This window comes from Ambystoma mexicanum, chromosome 6p (genome assembly GCF_040938575.1).
Source record: "Ambystoma mexicanum isolate Mex_15411 chromosome 6p, UKY_AmexF1_1, whole genome shotgun sequence".
In the NCBI taxonomy this organism is placed as follows: Eukaryota; Metazoa; Chordata; class Amphibia; order Caudata; family Ambystomatidae; genus Ambystoma; species Ambystoma mexicanum.
In genome coordinates this window covers 68,625,773-68,647,217 of record NC_090935.1, presented here as the reverse complement: position 1 = coordinate 68,647,217, position 21,445 = coordinate 68,625,773, and the positions used below count along the sequence as shown (strand labels likewise).

Here is a 21,445-nt window from a genome sequence, read left to right as displayed (position 1 = left end):
GGAATAGAATGTCCCAATCTGTCCTGACTGTCTGCTTTTATGTGTTTTGAAAATGGGTGGAGAGGCTAGCTTCCTAGGCCCTACCCCTCTCCACTTGTCATTGGCCACTTCCTCCTCTTCCCCTTGATTGGGGGAATGAAATGAAGTGTCATCATGATGAGGTCTGTTTATGATACAGAGAACCCACCCCTGTCAACTTTACACACAATCTATATTTGATCAAAAAGACATATTTCATAGCTACACAGTGGTTTGAAATTACATGCACCCATCATGCATATCACATGAGATATACCCTGTTCAAATCTGCTCTTCCTGAGAGCTTGCATTGAGAAATGGCAACATATTTCACTTTTTGGTCAAGTTACCAATATCAGATTCTTACTCAAATTTACCCAAATGTGTGCAAGGCATGCAGGCATTAATTGATGAAGTATCAGACTTTTCACATGCAGACATTTTAATACCCTCTTAACTGCTAGTTTGCCCCCAGATCATGCCACGGGTTCTAAAAACCTCTTAAAATGTGGGCAGAAAAATCACAAGAATTATGGTATCATTTAAATAATTATGACAGTTCCGTACTATGAGTTATTCATCTTTTTCTAAAACCATATTCTGGCTACAGGGGTGTGTCTTTTCAGGTCACATGGTACAGAAACTAGTTTTTCCACTTTCTTCAAGCTCAGCCTCTGTCTCCAGTTTCTCCCCCTCCCAGTTTCTGCCAAGCCAGCTTGCTCTCACATGCAGTGCTCCTCCCCTTTACGTCCAGGAGGAAGCCACATTTACGACTCCCACCAATAAAACATTTGCCTGAGTCAGGACAGGGCTTTGTTCAATTTCCTGCAGAGCCCAGGTAATTCAATCAGAGAAGTGTCAGATCCTTTTTGGTGGGAGCAGCAAAAGGCAGCTAGGCCTGGGAACTGCTGTGGATCCAGTTTCACTCCAATTGGGGGGAAGTTGTCAAGCAGAATCCAGTTCCTTAAGCCAGGCCCCAGCTAATGTCACTTTTAGTTACCCAGTTTTCTGCATTCAAATAAAACTAACCATTTTTGCATATGCAGCTAGAATGCTGATTCTAAGTTTAAAACTATGACATTTAAACAATTGCAACCTATGTGACACTCAAAAGTAGGTCACTCATTTCTTTTAAACATTTAGGTTTTTAGTGTCTTTCAGTCCAAATTTACTTAAACTGCTGAAATCCACAGCTCAGCCAGTCTTGTTATAAACCTTCAAGTCACTTCAGAATATAACTTTACATTGTATCCACCCCTCAGTAAGTCTTTCTTTGGCCTGCTTTGGGTTCATTTATTCAGTTTTATACAAAAAAAAAAATCTGGTGTTGTTTTAAAACGCCGGCTTTCTGATAGTGGTGAGTACTGGTAATGCACCCATTTTTGGGATTTAAGAAAATGAATTCCCCACGATTCTAGGTTGCTTTTGGCAATAAGCATTGCCATTCCCAGTGGTTTCAGACTACTGTGTGGGTAGTCCAATGGTGGTTTTAGGCAGTGCCCTTCTGTGCCCATAAAATCGGCAAAAATGAGTGGCAGCCTATTCTTCATGCATTTCCCTGTGCATTTTCTGGGAAGCTCTGGCCATCATGATGTTTTCCATGTCAGTACTGCACAGCTTTTGAGGTAGGGCTCGGATGCATGGGTAAAAACATCCCACAGAGCACGGTAGGGCAGTGGGACAGTGGTCGTGCAGGTGAGTGAGCGTGGAGCTGCCTGGCAAGCTGAAAGGAGGCCTGCTTTGCACAGAAGACCATCCCATATTGGGAGCTCCAGTGAAGCCGTGTGCAATGGGTCAGGAACATTCAGTATACCAGTGAGTCTACCAAGAGCTATTAGGGACCCGGGGGCGTACTGGCAAGCATAGGAGCAATTAAAAATCTATTTTGAATACCGACCAAGTGAAGTAAAGAGACAGATTTTGAACAATTCTCCATATATAAAACATCAAGTTGGCGAACTTTGGAGCAAGCATTAGCCCAAGCAAAGGAATAATAATGAAGATATAAAAAAGCAGAACTTGAACAAATTCCCATACATGAGATGTCAGTTTGGGGAAAGTTGGAACAAGTTGTACCTCAAGCCAATGAAGTAAAACACTGTGAAGTAGTACAACTGTGTTCAATTAAAGGATAGTGAACTCAAGACGAAGTCCTGGTGAAAGGAGTATACCAGACAATGAACATTGGGAGGCAAGATACCTAGCAGGAGAGTATACCAGGGGATATATGACACCCAATGATGGATTCCAGGCAGGACAGTATACCATGAGGTCCAGACACTTAGCATAAAGAGAGGCAAAATACCTGGCAGGGGAGTACACCAGGGGATCTGTAAGACTCAGAAAGGGATTCCTGGCAGGAGAGTGTAACAGAAGGTCCAGTAAAATTGCACAATTCATGTAAAGTCCTGGCAGGGGAGTATATCAGGAGGTCCATTAAGGTTGTATAAGGAAACCTATTTGTTTTACAAAATATATGGTAAAAAAGTACACCTGAGATGCTTTTGCCATACTTAAAAAAGCTTTTGTTTGAAAGAGACACTTTGCCATCCTTAAGAAGTTATCAATTGAAAGAGACATGTTTGCTATCCTTAAGGAGCAATTGTTTTCAAGTGATACCCTTACCATTTTTAAGGAACTGTTATGAAAAAGAGACACTTTTGCTATCCTTAATGAACTGTTATTTGAAAGAGAGGTTTTTCCTATCATACTTAAATGATCCAGGGGAAGGGAAATCACCCTCTGGATCCACGGATCCCTCCTTGGAAAAGATGGTTTCTGTTGGATGTATCTACTTGCCTTAGGTGTGAACACCTTTTGCCACATGTAAGCCAGATCCATTTCCTTTCACTTTTAGCATTAATTTTAGTGTGAGGGAGAGAGTAGTATGTTTTGGACACAAGGACAGTTCATATGTTTGACGAAGAGACACAAACTGATCTTGAGGTTTTCGTTTTTTAAGTAGTGAAACTTTTTTAGGTTAGGGACAGAGAGGCCGTTATCCTACCCTTTTTGTTTAATAAAGATGTCTGATGTTGAAAACATTACACATTTTCTGCCCGCCTCTCATTTCTGACCCCTCAAACCCGCGACAAAAAAATAGTATCACTGGTTTGTTGGGAGGGAGATTAGAACATCATCAATGAGTCATAACCATATCATGCAGTAAAGCAGAATTGTATCCCAACAATACATAACAATATCACGATAAAACATTGATAAGCAGCATTGCATTAGCTGCCCCATCTAACAAGCATAAGAACTTCTTTTCATAATCTGTGTTTATACCTTAAGGTAAGATAATGCTTAATTCCATCTCGGTAAAAGAATCCAGACTTCCCTTTAATAGAGCCATTATATTTCTATTTTTTTTATTGTGCGTTTTGGTTAATAATTAAAACCTTTCGCACAAATCACAAGTAATCATATCATATACACACAATTCACACAATACAGTTGTAATAGAATTCGTTTTCAATTTAAAATTATTTCTAAAACTGCAACAAAGCTAGTCATAAAGTTATTTCATTAAGATTTCAAATACAAGTCCACAAATGGTCCTTAGGTATAACCCCAATGTTAGAAATGCATCTACCCAACTTCTTGTGCCATAGGTGTGTGAGAATAGGGCACTCCACGTATAAATGCCTCAGTGATTCCTGTACCTCATTGCAAAAGCGACATACATTGAGTCTAGTTTCCAGAACCTCTCGTGAACCCTGAACCTCCCTTGTTAAATAGAGATTGAACCTCAGTCTCATGGCCTTTGTTCGAAAGTCCCTTAGTTGAGCCATGGAAATCGGTCTCTGTCAAGAAAAGATGCTATCATTTTGCTTTTTCAAATCTTACCACCAACAGCGCAGGCTGATACATGGGTTTCAGGTAATATGTACAATACATCCCTATTCCAATCTGCTGCTCTCTTATTTTTTGAGCATACACAAATCTGAAATGCTTTCAAAGCCATTGCACCTCTAGTTGAGTGGGCTCCAAATTCAGGCAAATTAATACCTAGTTGCACTCCAGTTCAACGTAACCATCCAGCTAAGATTGGGGAAGACACTGGTTTTAAAGTCTTCCTCTCTGCGAGAAGAAGTTACTCCTCACTGTGGGATCTGACTGACAGCCACATAGACTTTAAGACAGCGCACAGTGCACAGCTTAGAGGAGTATGTAAAGGCTGGATAACCTCAACAGGTCTACTTAATCCATCTGTTATTTCACCAATGTTTGAAACACATTCCCTTTCCTAGGACATAGACTTGCAGATGCCCCGGAAGCAGTTGCTGCTGGGCCCAGCCTTCAACTGAATAACTAATAACAACTGCAGAAGTTTAATATTCAACTGCAATCCAACTGTTATGACTACTGAGGCACCTGATTTAAAAGCCAGCAGTCTGGGGTGCCTGAGATGCCTAGAATTCTAATCGGCAACTAGAATGTTTACATGAGGGACATGCACTGCCATTACTGCAATGTACTACTTTAGAAACGATTGCGCCTTTCCTTTTCCAGCTCTGTGAGCATCCTGGACTTCGCCCCTCCTAGGGGATTTATGTGTCAGCCATCTTAGCCCCTTAAGTGCTAAGTGTGTGTATGTGCGTCCTGAACTCCCATAATGAATTACTGTAGGCTCATCTCACTCCCGCACTTAAGTGTTGAATAAATTCAATTTTCAGCAGGATACAGCAATACACTCATGCCCTGGCCAGAGATTTCACTGAGAAGGAACCTGCCAAAAGCTCCAAACAGCCGGTATGTAGGTGCAACTTTTCTGGAGACCATTTCCCTGTTGGAAAAACTATAACACATCACGCTCCTCAGCGGATCAGCTCACATCCAACTATATTTTGATGTTTGGAGATAAGCCACGAATGGCCCTGCTGTACCAGGCCTGCATGTGTTTGAGTCACAAGAACAAATCTACTCTTGCTTCCTTGGAGAGAGACACTTCCTGGGATTTGTCCTGGAGTCTCTGAAGGGCCCAGTAGTGTAGAGTACCTGAAGAAAGGGCTGGAATCATGATGAGAGGATGTCCATCACTTCTACCAGCTACCAGATGCCTTACTGAGACTAACATGAGACTAACATAAGACTAGGCTCAATATTTAAGGTATGACATTTCTTAACTGGTATCTTGAGGGTAGCCTCAACTGTGTCCATGGAGAAACCTGAGAATTACATTTCTCTTGTTGTGGCAAACTCTGATCATCTCCAGATCCTGGAAGAGGGCCACCACCATCTGAAACTGGCATTCCAAAGCTCTTTGGACTTTGGTCTTGGGACATACAGATTTTAAGATGTAACTATCTCACCAATATGCACACCCTCTTTCCCACAGAGCTTCCACAAAAGGTCACATAGCATTCCTAAGGTACCATGGTGTTGACGAAAACCTGAAGACCTTTCTTGCAAGCACCCAGAACTGACATACCCATTGGAACTGCAGGAACCTATGGTTTGGCTCAAAAATGGGAATAGAGAAATATGCATCCTTGAATTCCGACATTGCCAACCATGTGTGCCCTAGAAAGATACCCCTGAGTACGCCCTACATTTTAAAATGGTTGTATACTAACCAGTCATTCATAAGGGACGTAATGATGAAGGACCAGAACTTTTGCTTTCTTCACACCGAATATAGATGGCGGACAATCCTCCAGATTGATGTATTATTGTCTCTATCACTCCCTTCTGTGCAAGTGCTTCTGCTCCTGCTGTCAAGAGGTCCTGATCCTATCTAGAAAAATAAATGGGAACAGGGTCTGGGATTAGCTTGATAATGCTTCCCACTTGTGGGCTAACTGTGCATTTCTATGCCTACAAGGCTGCGCCTCATTGTCATACCCATCTGAGGGCTGGTGCAGCTATTTATCTGCTCTCCTACATCCCCTTCCATGCCATCCTCTCCCTCGAGATGCAAAAAGCTTTTCATGTGTTTCATGTGTTTGTTCCCAACAGTAAGTGCTGGCTGTTTGAGATTGCCAGGCTAGCTGATAGTGGCTGGAAGAGCAGCCTCTGTATCTTCCAGCCACGTGAAGACCCTTTTCATAGAGGACTGATCTTGCTCTAAAGCATTATATATACAAATGAATTTTGACATCTCTATGCTGAAGGCCTACTAGAATAGAAAACCCTGAGCATCTGGTCCTGTTTCTGACTGAGCTAAATCTCCCAGACATGCATGTATTTATTTGCATGAAGATTACATGTATGTGGTCTTTCCCTGACTTGCTAGGGAAAGTTAGCATTTTGAGGTTGATCCATGGTGGAGTTGTGATTTTCCAGTAATACTGAGATTAGGTCGTTCAGCTCTAAGCTTGATCTCCTTATCTAGGTGTCCCACGTCTCGAGCATGTGTAGTCTTCCATGCACAGAAAAGGGGTCCAGTCAGCCGACTTGGGATGGATGAGCACATATGAATTGGACATGGTCTTCCCTACCTGGTGGTGGAGCAGTGAGTATGGCAAATAGGCAAGAAGGCATCATCCTTTGCCTTTGCCCTTCCCCCAAATGCCTAAGTAAGGCTGTCCTGGGGGAATTCTGGTTGATAGGATCACATGATCCTTGACTAACCAATTGTTTGTGCAGTTCAAATAGAAGCAGTTGGGGGAATAAGAAGGTGTATGCCCGTCTAAGAAGAGAGGGATGGATTTTTAGGAGCACTATCCGGGTTGATATTACAAGGGAAGATAACAGTTAAAGGCTGGAGGCCTGTGGGAAGTCACATGACACATGCATCCTATCTGCAGATCTTCTGGTGAAGGGATACTGGGAGGTTATAGGGAGAATGCCGTGGGAAGGAGGAAAGCATGGAAAGATGGACAGTGCAAAAGATAGGTGGCAAAGCAGTTTTAGAATAAACACAAAACAGAGCTATTTACAGTTGCCAGAAAAATCATGGTCAAAGGCTGGAGGAGGTGGTTACTGAAGGTCTGCTTCACTGAATGTTATCTACACATCTGCAACCCACCCGAGTCCAGAACTCACATACCAATGTCTGAAGACATTTCTCCTTCAAGGTTCCTCTACCCTGACTGCATCCTCAGCAACAAGGTAAGAATTCCACCCTGTGTCTGAGGAAGTTTTACTTGGCCTCACTTCCGTTCCTCGTTCCCATGATCGTGCTACCATCACTAATATTCCTCACTGCTAACATCTCTGACTTGTCCACCACACTCATTCTTCAGCAGACGGTGCACACAATCTAATGTAACCATTACAGACTTCCACACTCTTGTAACTGATATCCCACACTACATTCATTATGGCTTTCCCAACACCTTAGGCCACCCTTTCGGATTAACCACCTCAGTGCCCTCTCTTTCGAATAGAGAGAATTCATGGCACTACAGAGGCAACAGGTGCTTCCAACCCGCCGGCATCAAAACAACAGTTTTCTGCATTTGCCCCTCTCTCTGTTCCACTAACGGCCCCCATACCCATCTGTCTTACAGAGTCATGCACAGCTAGTCCAACATTACCGACAGAAGGGTACTTTACAAGAGCTCTGAACCTTGCCTTGCCTTGCTTTACCTACATTATCTACTTTAGAGGTTGTCCCTGTCCCCGGGTTCCTCTGACTTATTGCCATTTTCTCTTGGGAGGATAATAGTTCAGAAGATGCTGTACTATTTTCTTAAGAAATGCCTTGTTCAGCTCCTTTCTCCTATGTCTTATTTATTCTACTGTTTCCTATGTACTGCACTGCCCCCTCGGCCTTCCCCCGCACTTCTGCCCTTCTCCTCTTCCCCCTCCCCCTGCACTTGTGTGATCTCAATGTCACGTGGCTTAGTAAGACCATTTGTCTCTATTTTGCCTCTGTTCCCCCTCCCTTGCCTCATTGCGCCTTGAAACACTTGGGTGTAGGCGCGCTATAAATGCCCTATCATATCATATCATATGGAGCCAGCACCTCACATGGCACCAGTGCACCTTGATTCCACATTCTTGCAAGGTGTGCCACTGCATGCACTGGTGTGAGTGTGTTGGGAATGTTGTGTGATTGATTGAAAGAGTGACGGTCGCACAGGTCAGAAGGTGTGTGCACTGTGTATGCTATGATGAATATGGGTTGGCAGCTAAAAATAGATCCCTTATGAAAACTTATTCTATGTACCAAAAGAAATGTGGATTGATTGATGTACCAAATAACATTGTCTATGTACAGTACTTCTTTGCTTACATTTTAAAAGCATTTTTAGATTCTTGTTGAAATACAGATGATAGATCATGAATATTTTTCTACGGAAAGGTTTTTTTATAAAAAGAAAATAAACTGAAATTCTTTGACAAAATTGGAGTATGTTAAGATTCAATAGACGTTTATGCATACGATTGAGCAGACACGACAGGTGTTGGGGAACAAAGTGACCCTTTGAACACATTTTATTGTTGTGTTGCTATTGGAAGAGGGCTGTTCGAAAGTGGTCCAGGTAAAAATGTCCTCTAGTCTCTCTGAGGTTTGTGAGGACTGTGCTAGTGTGAAGCCATAAACCAGGACCAAAGGCCAAACCCATGTGGATCAAAACACATAGTACATGTTTGCTAGGAGCAGGGCCTCGTTCCTGCTCATAGCAAAAATAGCTACTTCTCCGATCTGACCCTTTCATACTCCCTCATCCTCGTCATCGTTTGCACCTCCTCAGTCAATTTCTTCCACCCTCTACTGACCCCTTCCTGCTCTTCTCTTTCTCCCCGTCTGACTTTCACATGTTCTTCACTGACAAAATCGATAAGCTTTGTTCCTTTTTCCTGCCACCACTCCTTCTGTTTCCATCTGTTCAAACTGTTTCCACACTCTCTTCTATTTCTCTCCTCTCCCACTCCGATACTGATCATTTTCTCTGCCATGCTCACTCCACTGCTTCCCATTTAGAGCATATTCCCTCTCCCCTTATTCCTAAAATCTTCCCTAGGCTCCTGCCCTTTTTGACCTGCCTTGTCAACTCTTCCCTCGCTTCTGCTACTTTTTCTTTCTCATTTAAGATGGCTACTATTATTCCTATTCTAAAAAACCTTCTCACGACTGTTCTTCACCCATCGTCCCATTTCTCTTCTTCTGTTTCTTTCAAGATATTTGAACGGGATGCCTATGCCCAAATCTCCTTATACCTTGACTCCTCCTCTCTAATTTCTCCTTCTCAATCAGGTTTTCGCCATTATCATTCTACAGAAATTGCCCCACTAAGCCTTTCCAACACTCTTCTTTCGGGCCGGCACTCCAAGCTTTATTCAAATCTGAATCTCCTTAATCTTTCTGCTGCTTTCGACAATGTAGGTCATCGTACTCTTCTTTCACCTCTCTCCCCTTCTGGCTTTTCTGGTTCTGTCTTACACTGTTTTTCTTCTTACCTTAGTGGGTGCCTGTTCCAGTCTCTTGGTCTGGTAAAACCTCTACCTATCCCCTTCTGCATGGTGTTCGTCAAGGCTCTGTCCGTAGCCCTCTACTCTTTTCTCTCTATACCACCCCCCATCCTCTCTCATCTCTTGCTATGGTTTATCATCTAATTTCTATGTGGATGATTCTGAAATCTGCTGTCTAGTCCTGGATGAATGATCACTTACTCTACCTTAATGCTGCTAACACTGAAGTTCTATTCTCCCCTTCAATCCTCCCTTTACCCCTGCTGTATTATCCACCCTTCCTCCTCCCTTTCCTTCAGCCACTCTGCTCGCAACTTGGGAGTTACTTTCCGCTCTACTCTCTTCTTTGCCACACATGTTTCCACCATTGCTATGACCTGCCACTTTCAGCTCTACAACATCCACAAGGCCCAGCCCTTATAGACCTTTCATGTGGCAAACCTTCTTATCTCTACTCTTATATTCTCTCTTCTTGATACTGCACTTATTTTCTTATTGCCCTTCCTTCCTATAGTCTTGCCCCTCTGCGTGTGTTCCATCTTCAACTTTGCTATCTGCACACTCTTTCTACGTTCTCCTTGTTCCTCAATTTCATATTCTCTCCTCTCTCTCCCACCACTCTTTCTTTTGACAATCGCATTCTGTTCCACTTTCTCACCATTGTTTACAATAGCATCCATGGTCTTGACCACCCTATCTCTACTATTAGTCCATGTGATCTGTAGACCTCTTTGTTCCCCCCAGCCAGTTCCCACTATCTGTTCCCAAGCACCACTGTGCACAAACTCGTTTCCGTTCTTTTTCTTTGCTGGCTCGTAGGCTCTGGAGTTGTCTACCCCTTCACTTAGATCTTCCCAATCACTACATATTGTCCACTCTCATCTTAAATCATTCATACTTAGCTCTGATCTTTAGCTCTGACCCTTAACTCTCCCTTATATCTATTAACGTGTCTTTTTGTTTTAAATTCGTTTGGTTGTTACTACCTTATTTTCCCGGCATTTGGCTAAACCACTTTATAAATTTAACAAAATACAAATCGGTAACAAAGCACAAATCACTGTATGAGCGCTTTACTGCACGAACCTAAGAAAATCCAGGGCAGAAAGAAATAACCTCAACAGCTGTCATGCTGTGAGGAAGACACCATTTAAATGAAGGGACAGTGGTACAGAGAAAAAGCCCAGATTCTTGGACAAGGGTGAACCATTCTATTTGTCCTCAAAGAGGATATGTTTTGTTGAAATGAGGTTAAATGTGGCGTGGGGGTTATGCTCACAATGTCAAGACTGCAATATATTCACAGAAGCGTGTTGGCAAAGGCAGATGGTATATCTGAGGATGGAGGTGGAGGCCTCTCTAAATATTTCACTTTGGCAATATATTTCCAGGAAACCGTCGAACACTATGGTAGAAATTGGCTTGCTATCCTCCACGCCATTCTGTTCGGTCTTTGGAAAATGTAAACACATGCTAGTTCTGTTTGCTGTTTCATTCTGGGTCTGGATGTTAGTGGCTGTCTGACTTTGTTGAATTGCTGGCCAGGCGGTGTGCTGTGAGATCACCTATGAGCGGTGATGGTTCTGATGCTCTAAAGCCAGCGTCAGTTGCTCCAACTTGGGACATTTTGGGCATTCTCTTGCTCAATGAACCTTCTTAAAAGTATTGCTTCTATGTGCTATATTTCAAGTCCTGCGTTTCTTGCGGAGTCCACTCATCTATAGAGAAAGGGACTTTAAAGTACTTTTTATAGCTCTGCTACATGTCGTGTGCGCTCCTTGTTGATAATTAAACCTCAGTGCCTATCTCTGCTAATCCTGCTATTTAGTAGACATGATTAATTCCAGCAAGGTACAGTATTTATTAATTTATTTATTGGATAAACACGGCTCTTTAGATAAAAAAAGAATGTACAATAGATACAACATCAGATTTGACGGTAAGCAGTGAGCTCCTTACAATGAGGTGAGTTTGAGGGACAATCTGACCAGGTTGTGAAGGGGAGTAAATGAAACAGTCTCTGTGGGCATTACATAAGTGGGCATACATAGATTACATACATAGATTAAGGACAACCAAAATTGGACAATTTTAAGTGCAGGTAGGTGGTACGACCAGCTGGTGCTTGGGATGGGTCCATTATGGATGAAGTGCTATAGTGGAGGCAGAGGAAGTGAGGGGAAAAAGTTAGCTAGAAGGCAGATGAGAGGTAGGTTATATCTGCTTCCTGGCTGAGCAATGCACAAAGGAACAAAAAATAAAAAAATTCGACCATTTGGCTTTCGACCAAATGGTGTCAACCATTTGTCCTGTCAACCTTTTTCTTTCGACCAAATGACTGGACACCATGTATTGTTTATTGGAAGATGTGTCTTATGGGTAAACAGTATTATATGAGTATGGTCAGTAGTAACACGTCTAGTCACTTGGGGTTCCATGTAATAATGTCACCAGGACATGTTGCATAGATTGCATACCCCACTATTTGCCTCAGCAGCTCTCCTATGCAATTCCTTTAGTACATATTACTCTTTTTGCTCTGTCTTGTACATTATATTTTTTATTTGCTAGTTCCGGAACAAAACAGTATAGAATACATTGAATTGAACACATTGAGTGGTCTATTTCTGTTTAGTGAGTTTGCTTTATGCACATTAGTGTGGCTGAGTTCTGAGTTTTCCACAGTGTAGCCTTCAGGAGGAAGTACTGGAAGGGTCATTGTCTCTGGGACGCAGTGTGCAGCATGGGATTCTCTGTGGAAGTTTGGTCTGTGGGTTGGGATTTTGCAATGTTGTTTTCTGTGGTAGTATATGAAAGCCCTCTATTTACAAATCAGTACCTCAGTTTATGGAAAGAAAAGTGGCCTGCATGGGAGAAGTACAATTATTTGAGGAGATGTATTTAATACAAATGTATTGTAGTTACCAGTCATTTGGTCGAAAAAAAAGTTCGACAGGACAAATGGTCGACACCATTTGGTCGAAAGCCAAATGGTCGAATTATTTTTTTTTTGTATTTTCACTTTTTTTTTTCTAAAAAAACCTTTTTTTCCCAAACGAAAACCTAAAAAATATGTATATATATAAATAAAAAATAAAAAAATTCGACCATTTGGCTTTCGACCAAATGGTGTCAACCATTTGTCCTGTCGACCTTTTTCTTTCGACCAAATGACTGGACACCATGTATTGTTTATTGGAAGATGTGTGTTATGGGTAAACAGTATTATATGAGTATGGTCAGTAGTAACACGTCTAGTCACTTGGGGTTCCATGTAATAATGTCACCACAAAAATCTCGCCATGCAAAATATTGACGAAAAATTGCCGTTTTTTGTGGAGACATTATTGCATGGAACATGCGGGGGACACCCCCGCAACCCCCAATTTTTTATTTTTTTTTATTTTATTTTTTGCCCCTGTCCCCATATATATGGTCACCCATATAATATCGTCAAAACCTTTTCCCAGCGATATTATTTACGGGGACCATATATATGGGGATAATATTACCTGATACCGTCACTTGGTGGTGTGTTCTATCGCGTCTGGCTAATACAGGTGATGCAATCGATGGCAGCAGTGAGTTTCACGCATTAATATAACTTTAGGTCAATTGAATGGAAGTGGTTAGGCTACTCACAGTCACGCAGTCAGTGAATATGGTTTGTTCTAATTTCTTGCATTGGTTTTGTCAAAGGGTGAAGTTTATAGCATTGATCTGCTTTGGGGTCTCCCTTCGTCAATAAGATATGTTGTGGTATTTATTTTTTTCTGGGGGGAGGAATTGGGGTAATAAGGTGTGTCACGGTAAAATGCTGAGCAGTACATGCAAAATACCTTCATTCTGGTCTTCTTCCTTGTGCTCTCCACCTGCTCCCTCTTCGGAAGCCAGAAACCTCAGTGTCATTTACAACTCCTCTCCCATTTTCAGGTTTACCTTCAGAAAGGAATTCTACCTTTCCTCACTTTCCCCCAGAAACTCAATGTTACCCGAGCCCTGGTTCTCTCTAGGTTAGACTACTGCAATAGCCTTCTCTTGAATCTACCCTCTTCCTCCTTACGTCCCCTCCAGCCTATCCAGAATAGGGCAGCGAGACTTATCCTTGGCCTCAAGCCCAGGTACTGCATATCTCCTGCCCTATAAAGTCTCCACTGGCTCCCGATCGCAGCACGTATTAAATTTAAATCCCTCTGCATCATCCACAAGGCTGGAGACCACTTTATCTGCAACTCTTTATTTCTTTCCACCTCTAGCACCTGCGTTCCTCTGGTAGCAACTCCTTGTGTGTAAAGCAGTTTGCTAAACAGAGGGCAGGGGGTCGATCGCTCTCCTCAGCGTCCTCCCTTCTTTGAAACAGCCACACCCTTCCTCTTTGTCTTGAGCAGGACCTCCTTAAGTTCCGGAAAAGCCTCAATACCTTCCTCTTTAGCACTTCCTCCCGCCCCCCCTCCTCTCTCCTGCTAATCACACAGTAGCTTGATTCGTGTGCAGGGCCCTTATGCTTCCTCAGGACCCTGACCTCCCACATTTTATCATCCCAGCTGCTGTCTATCCTCTGCATTTGCCACAGCTCACCGTCCACCACTGGAGGTTGTACTTACCTTGCATCATAGCACTTCACCTGCTGCTCTCCATGAGCACCTCAGCACCTATCCCATACCCCTCTCCCCTCTGCACTTGCACATTCTGAACACTCACAAGGCATAGTAGGTATGTCTTCCCCTCCCCATTGTCTCTTCTTATATTGTTGTATTTACCTATTTAACAAACATTGTTGTAATTACATTGTCTATCATCCCCGCCCCCTTCCTGTTGCCCTGTGAGCGCTTTGAAAAAGAACTTCACAATTGCAAGATGAAACAAGTGTGAGAATACGTGCTCTCATTGGCTTGCGGCTATGACAGAGAGAGGGAAACAGCAAATGAGGGAGAGACAGAGCCATTGCTAGTGGAAAAGTGAGCAGTGAAATGTTACTTTTTTGTTATGCCTTGATGGACTTGCCAATCCTTTATGATGCCTTGCTATGCCATGTTATGCTTTGCTACATGTGCCTTGATCGTTTACACTGCTAACTAACCTGCTCATCATTGTACGCTCTACCTTATACTATGCTGCTCCCACAGGTGGCTGAAGATGTGTGGAGGCACAGGTGGGAACTTTTCAAAACGATGTTTGTCGGGCCCCTTGCATAAAGCTGGGAAAACCCGTCTGAGGAACCTGTAAGGTGCTTAGATTATAAAGGAGAAATTAAGGAAGGAAACAAGGTGGCTAATAGCTGCAGAATATCACTGGAGAGGTGGGCAGCGTGGAAAGAAAACATTCAATGCCCACAGAAAAGCTATATATCATTATTTGTCAGCAAGGTGCTGATATGTTAGCATTGTCATAAGACTGTCAACACTGGGGCAGCTACTCGCGTCACCAACTGTGCCTCGAGGCCCATGTCAACTGAAATAGTTGAAAGGACCTGGCACCATCCCTGACTGCTCCCAGGTACTCCGGTGTAATGCGTGCAACTAGTATTTGCCCCATCCGTCCAACTGTAACGTTGCTACTATGTATCCCACTGCAAAGGGTCCCCCTCTTGGCCTTTGTCCTAGGTGTCCCACTGCAATTTGCCCTACTGTGACTGTGCTCCTAGATGTCCCACCTTAATTTAGACCCTCTCTGCTTTTGCCCCCAGCTGCCCCACAGCAATGCTGCTACTACTTTTCCCCTGCAGCATTTTGGGCATTGTTGACCTGGTAACCATTGCTCCCCACTCCACTATGTCTTCATGCAATGTGATTTACGGCCAAGTGCAACTCGATGTCCGCTACTAGGAACCCCAGCCTATTTCAGGGTGCCTTGGGACCACTACTCACAATGATTGTGTCCGAGGTGTACCACCGCTAGTAGGTTGGCCAGCCATAGCAGATGATGCCGAAATTCCCACACAGATGTTCAACAGGGGTGTTGCTAGGTCTGATTAGTCTAACTCCATGTGTTTGTCATCAGGCTAATATATAGAAGTATCCTCATAAATGTATAATCAGTGGAGGAATCTCTGGGCCTCATTCCGAGTCCGGCGGTAACCCTGCCATTGCTACCAGTAGTTGCTGCCGGACTCAGCATAATTTACTGGCGCCTGACATCCAGGGGCCACCGGCTCAAACGAGTCAGGTGGCCGGGAAGTCAGGTGCCAGTAATTAACTTAATCCCATGGGAGTGGGGACACGAGAGCACTGGCACCGTTAACAACGGTGCCAGTGCTCCCATGACAAGTCTGCCCACTGTGGCCGCTGCGCCCGGCAGGGTCAGATCTGTAGGGCACAGCGGCTCCGGCAGGCAGACTTGTAGTTTGCTGGTCCGGAAACAAGGGTGCTGGTAAGATTACCGGCACCCTTATTTCCGGACCGGCAAATTTATAATGAGGCCCTCTATTCTTTTATGCTGTTTTTCAAGCAACACCTACATTGTTGTGTTGGCGCACATAGTATGCCAGTAGAGCACGTGGACAGCGCCTTTACTTTCGAATGCCACATTGCATAAACTGCCTTAGGCAAGCTCCCTTCCAATGCTCCAAATTCTTGCCTTCTATAGCACCATACTTCCATACTTTAACAGCCCTGCTCATATTCTGCGTGTAAGTTACTGAAGAGTGTGAAATAATGATCTGGCTTAATTTACCCTGTAGCACTAAATACTATAAAATTGAAATAATGCATAAGTAACACCCTGCCCCATTCCCTCCATCTTTCCCACTGTTGCATCATTCTCTTGTGTTTCCTTTGGATTCAGGTCCCTCTTTCAAACTAAGGCGTTCTGTGGTCAAGAACATGTATGCGCAGCTCATCGATGAGCTCTACCAGGCGTGACGTCATCTGGACAATGATTGGACACTGGGCAACTGAAGACGGTCTGTAGGTGATGACGCAGAGTGGATGGGTGCTTTTCTGAGCCATTGTTTTGAACTGATAGTGTCGCACACCGTGACGCCATCTGACTGTTGGTGAACAAATAAAATATTTAATTGAGTGTCATTTTTTTGGAGTGAGATGATTTCTATTTCAAAAGGACTGAACACACGTAATAAATGTACGTTTTAGTAACATTTTAAAACAGTATGTTTTCTGTAATATTGATTGCTCTGTTTGACACGGTTTTATTCATGTTTACGCAGGTTGTGCGCGCACCATCTAAACGTCGAAACTGCTGTATTGGAGTACAGCTATGAGGCAGATGGGATGTGAGGAGGGACACACAGCTTGAGGATGGTGTTTAGTTATTCACCCGCTCATTGACTTCCTATGGTCATTTCCGCCCACTTTGTTCCCCCTGAGAGTTTTTCGAGCTAGTTTTTTTCGAGCAGTCAGATGAAATGTTTTGGTGCAAGTGTCTGCCTGTGTTATTTCATTGCAATCTGTAGAGCTACTGGTCTATTGAATTCTCTTCATCACGTGATTTATAAGCAGTATGCATGTCGTTGCACTGAAGTCATGGTAATAAAGACATTGGCAAAGCCAACAGTTTGGGCGGGTGTTTCGGTATCAGATGGGCATTTACCACACACAGCTTTCATATCCCCTGGTACACACACCATTTTGCAACTACTAGCATCTTATGGCCAGATAAACCAAGACTATTCTATGCTTCAACAGACGCCACAACTCTTGGCTTTGCCAATGCGTGTGCATATTATAACTGAGAGCTTGAACTGGCCCATGAGTGTGTATGGCAGACCCACGTGCTAGAGCAATTGAGGGTATCTAAAGCCCAAGATTCGCTAGGATGAGAACCCTGATCTGGATCCTTAGGCCACATCCCTCTTATTAACCTACCAGCTTGCAAACACATCCGCCAGATATTTGGGGGACATGACATTGCTACAGCACTGAGTCCCAACTACTTGTTTCCCACTCCTTTGAAATAATGTTCCCTCAGGTCACTATGCCGAGTATTGACAGGAGGAAAACATGATTTTTATGTTGATGACAAGAATAAGGAAATACCTGGAAACCCTCATATTATCCCACTCTTTAATCTCCAAGGAAATGCATAAGCAACTTAATCTTCCACGCGAATGGCGCTCTCCACTGCAGGAAAAAAAGAGGCAGCCTCCTTACGTTGAATTCTTAAGAGCAACATCCTAAAGATATGAGTTTAGCCTCTACCAGCAACAGACTCTGTAAAGGTGAGCTCACTTTAAACCTATTCAACCGAAGGAAAACACTTTCTGACCTCGCAATACTTCTCCTCAAATACCACAAGACAAATCTGTGCTCCCAATGGCCTGCAAGATATTGTATACCAATGCAATACACGTTCTCTGAACAACTAATATTGTGCGTTGCTTTTCATCTCTGCAATGTGCATCTTATCGACCAACACGTGTAAGCCAATAATTATCTTTTATACCACCTGTCTTTAAGCACAGAACCAGGATTTGAACTCTGCTTTGTCTTGCTTCCAAAACAAATATGTTGCCCGTGACCTATGCTCCCAGCCCTGCCCCTGAGCTATCCTCCCAGCCCCGCCTTGCCCATCAGCTATCTTCCCAGCCCCACCCTGCCCCTGAGATATCCTCCCAGCCTCGCATATCCCCTGAGCTATCCTCCCAACCCTGCCTTGCCCCTGAGCTATCCTCCCAACCCTCCCTTGCCCCTGAGCTATCCTCCCTACCCTGCCTTGCCCCTGAGCTATCCTCCCAGCCCCGCCTTGCCCCTGGGCTATCCTCCCAACCCTGCCTTGCACCTGAGCTATCCTCCCTACCCTGCCTTGCCCCTGAGCTATCCCCCAGCCCTGCCTTGCACCCGAGCTATCATCCAAGCCCAATATTAACAGCAATGTTTCTTTTGCGCAGTCCTGTTACACAAATGGTATTGCACCTAAGTTGTAGTATGCACTCTGCTCGCTCTATAATATACAATTTTCATAGAATTGTCTAAGCAAATGTAAGTTGTAATAATGCTCATTTCTACACAGCCATGTTACAGATGGAAAACAAAAATGATATCTATCTCTATAATACAGACAGGATGTTCACATAAAAATGTAATAGATATTAGGCCTGTTAAATTCACTTGCAGACAGATTGCTAAAGTGAGGGAAAAGCTACACCGTTGCCCTATTTTCTTCTGTGCATGACATTTTAGGCTACAAACCTATTTTTTATCTGGTATTGGCATGCAAAGCTTTGAGGCCCGGTTGCCATAGTCAAAGATGCTGAAAGTTTAGCCATCTGCCAGATCAATGCCCCTCATTTATGAATAAATGACTCATTAAGCTGGTCAAATGCAGATGTATCTGTTTTTCACACTGCAATCAATTAAAATATTACTTTTCAGCCCAGCCCCGACCATTTGGCTTATAGATGTCATTAATGACCATCTGTGCATGTCTAGTTCATAGCTTTCATCCTAACCAGCCTTTCAAGTTCACCATCGAGCTTAGATGGACTCCTGTTTACAGCATCATAAAAGCGAAATTGCCATGGTAGATTAATTTAATATGGCAAAAATTATGAAGTCACCTTTTCTCTCATAACGAATCTGCAATTTGGTTGTTTTAGAAACTAAAAACAGATTTGGAATTTTGGGGCCGTCCACATGATAAGAATCCAAAACACGATTTATTGACCAATACAAATCATTAAAGAAATGACACATTTTCATACCTCTATTTATCATTTCACACACTATTGGGGCATGCACCATCTATATAGACTCAGGAATTTCATGCAGTCTCAAAGATCTATACCTCAATAGTTGGACAGAGTGAAATATGTTTGCAATAAGTTCTCCAGGAGGGTGGGGAACAAACCCTCCCACATACATTGGGCAGCTCCACATAGAGGGGAGTAGAATTGGGAGTGCCATTGAAAGGCAATGTCCAATGCGAAAAGAGTGCATCAAACACACAGAAAATAGAAAGTTCTGGGCTTCTTGGCAAGCCTTCAGACTGGGTTACTATCCGACTCGAGAAGTGCTGATGTGGGATTTTGCATTGTAGATAGCTGGAGCATCTCCCAAAGAAGGGCTTTTTATCCAGGTCCCAGATGCAAAATGATTTTGAAATGAAAGCAGAGGAAAGACTGGAGGCATAGCTGACTGGGTGACCCTGTCTTGAGCTGTTATGTTATCATGGATTTGTATAGTACCCCCTGTAATAGCTTATGGAGTTGAAGTGCTTTGCCTGTCAAAGAGGCAAAGGAGGCGTATGATAGAGCATGCAGTAGTGGTAGGCAGGAGCAAAGCCGAGTAGATAGTACGGATAAGGGCAGTGGATTGTTGCTTAGGAAGGCATGAGAAGGAAAAGATGGATGAGCTATGGTTACAATAGGATCAAATCTATCATGGGAGTCAATTGTATTATATGGCGTGCAGTGCCGAATGGAGAGAAATAGGAGCCTACCCTTGCGTCAACCCACAAAGTTCCACTCATATTTTTTTGAATCAGTGACCAGCAGAGCCGTGGAATTGGGAGGAAATAGAATAATAATAATGCCCAAATATCAAGAGGACTTTTAAGGGGACATAACATATTTTAATAAAGATGAAATATCCCTGCTGGTAAAGCTAATTACTTTCTTACTCAGTGAAACATAATTTGATTCCTAGTAGGGAGTAAAATCATATCAGAGCCCTCCTTGTAACCGTGACATAGGCAGTGATAAGAGAGGGTACATAATACACCTTAAAGTTTTGCCCATCCTTCCTCACCACAGCCTAGATAAAATTCCACAAGAGTCTTACAAAGGATGTGTCTGGAGCACTGTTGAAGAAACTCACATATATTTGCCTTTTAAGTCAATAGCAGCAATGCATATAGATACAACAGATTGATTGCTTTCTTCTTTAACCATGAAGCCCTTTTCTGAAATGTACTGTTATCAGTTGAACAAGATGCACAGGGATGCAATAAACGCAGACACATGATTATATTGAAAAGCCCTCAGCAGCTGAGCAGAGAAAGAATCAGAAGACACAGTTTCCTAGACTGTTACTAGTTTCCTAACCTTTAGAACACAAACCCATTTCCTTCATTGTACTGAACAACCAAAACATTTGATTTGGTTTTTGAATGTTGCTGTTTAGTTCATCACCAGGAAGGAGTATTCATATGTGCCCTTTCATCTGCCCCCCACCCTGGATCCTGTGCCAGCCTCCGGTACTAGCTGACAGTGCTCGGTAAAAAGTGAGGGATTGTAAAGTAAAACACTAACTGCGATATTTGCATACCCACATTACTTTGCAAGCAACATATCTTTAAAACCTCATCATGATATTTGTGAGGTTTAAGAAAATACCATGAATCTGTATGTGCGCAATTACTAAGAAGTGCATACAAGATTGTTTGAATCGTTGGGTAGCATTATCAAAATGCACAGTGAAACCGTTTTTGTATAGCAGCGAGTTAGCTTATAATTTATTACGGTCTGTAAACCCATGGAACTTTGAAAACTAGGAAAGGCTGCTGCTTGTGTGACAAGCATTCTAGTTATCTGAATATCTGTTGCCCTAATACTATAACCAATAAGGCCAGGCATAGTCTATACACATTATCCCATGCAGCCCAAGTAAATGCTATTGCAGTGTTGGTCTCCACTTATAGGGTAATGTTAGCAATGCTAAAGTAGGAGCTGCTGTGCATGACGTTTGCCTACTCGAAATCCCTAAAGGGAAAATTCATATTAAGGGCAAATTCATATTTGAGTTTTATAATGCATTCACGTGCAAGGGGGCGCATCACAGTGTTTGTGTGTTATATGCACAAAGAATAGGAAGCATGGGATGGATGAGGTTACACAAAGAAGAAGCCTGCTTACTCACACTCAGTACCTCATATTTGAGCTGAGAGTTGGGTTACATAGACTGGGTGATGCTTTTACTAAAGCACCATACATAATAGAAATTCCTTTGCTTAAACATCATTTATATTATGAGAAACATAAAGAAATGGATGAAGGTACAAGTCTGGTAACCTTTTGCAGAGTCATGGTTGTCTGGTAATACCTGAAGAGGCCTCGAGTCATATGGTATAAGTGTGGAAGAGTCAAGTATAGGAGCCATGGGTGGGG

The 21,445-nt window shown here is 43.0% G+C and overlaps 1 protein-coding gene across 1 annotated transcript in view; it reads left to right on the top strand.

Annotated features, from left to right (window-relative positions):
• The window catches only part of LOC138511223 (long-chain-fatty-acid--CoA ligase ACSBG2-like), a 412,570-nt gene extending 396,246 nt beyond the window's left edge, over positions 1-16,324 (top strand). The window contains exon 13 of the mRNA XM_069626760.1: positions 16,168-16,324. Within this exon, the coding sequence (XP_069482861.1) occupies positions 16,168-16,244 (77 nt within the window). The 3' untranslated portion in view covers positions 16,245-16,324. The remainder of the gene's footprint in view (positions 1-16,167) is intronic.
• The last annotated feature ends 5,121 nt before the right edge of the window (positions 16,325-21,445 follow it).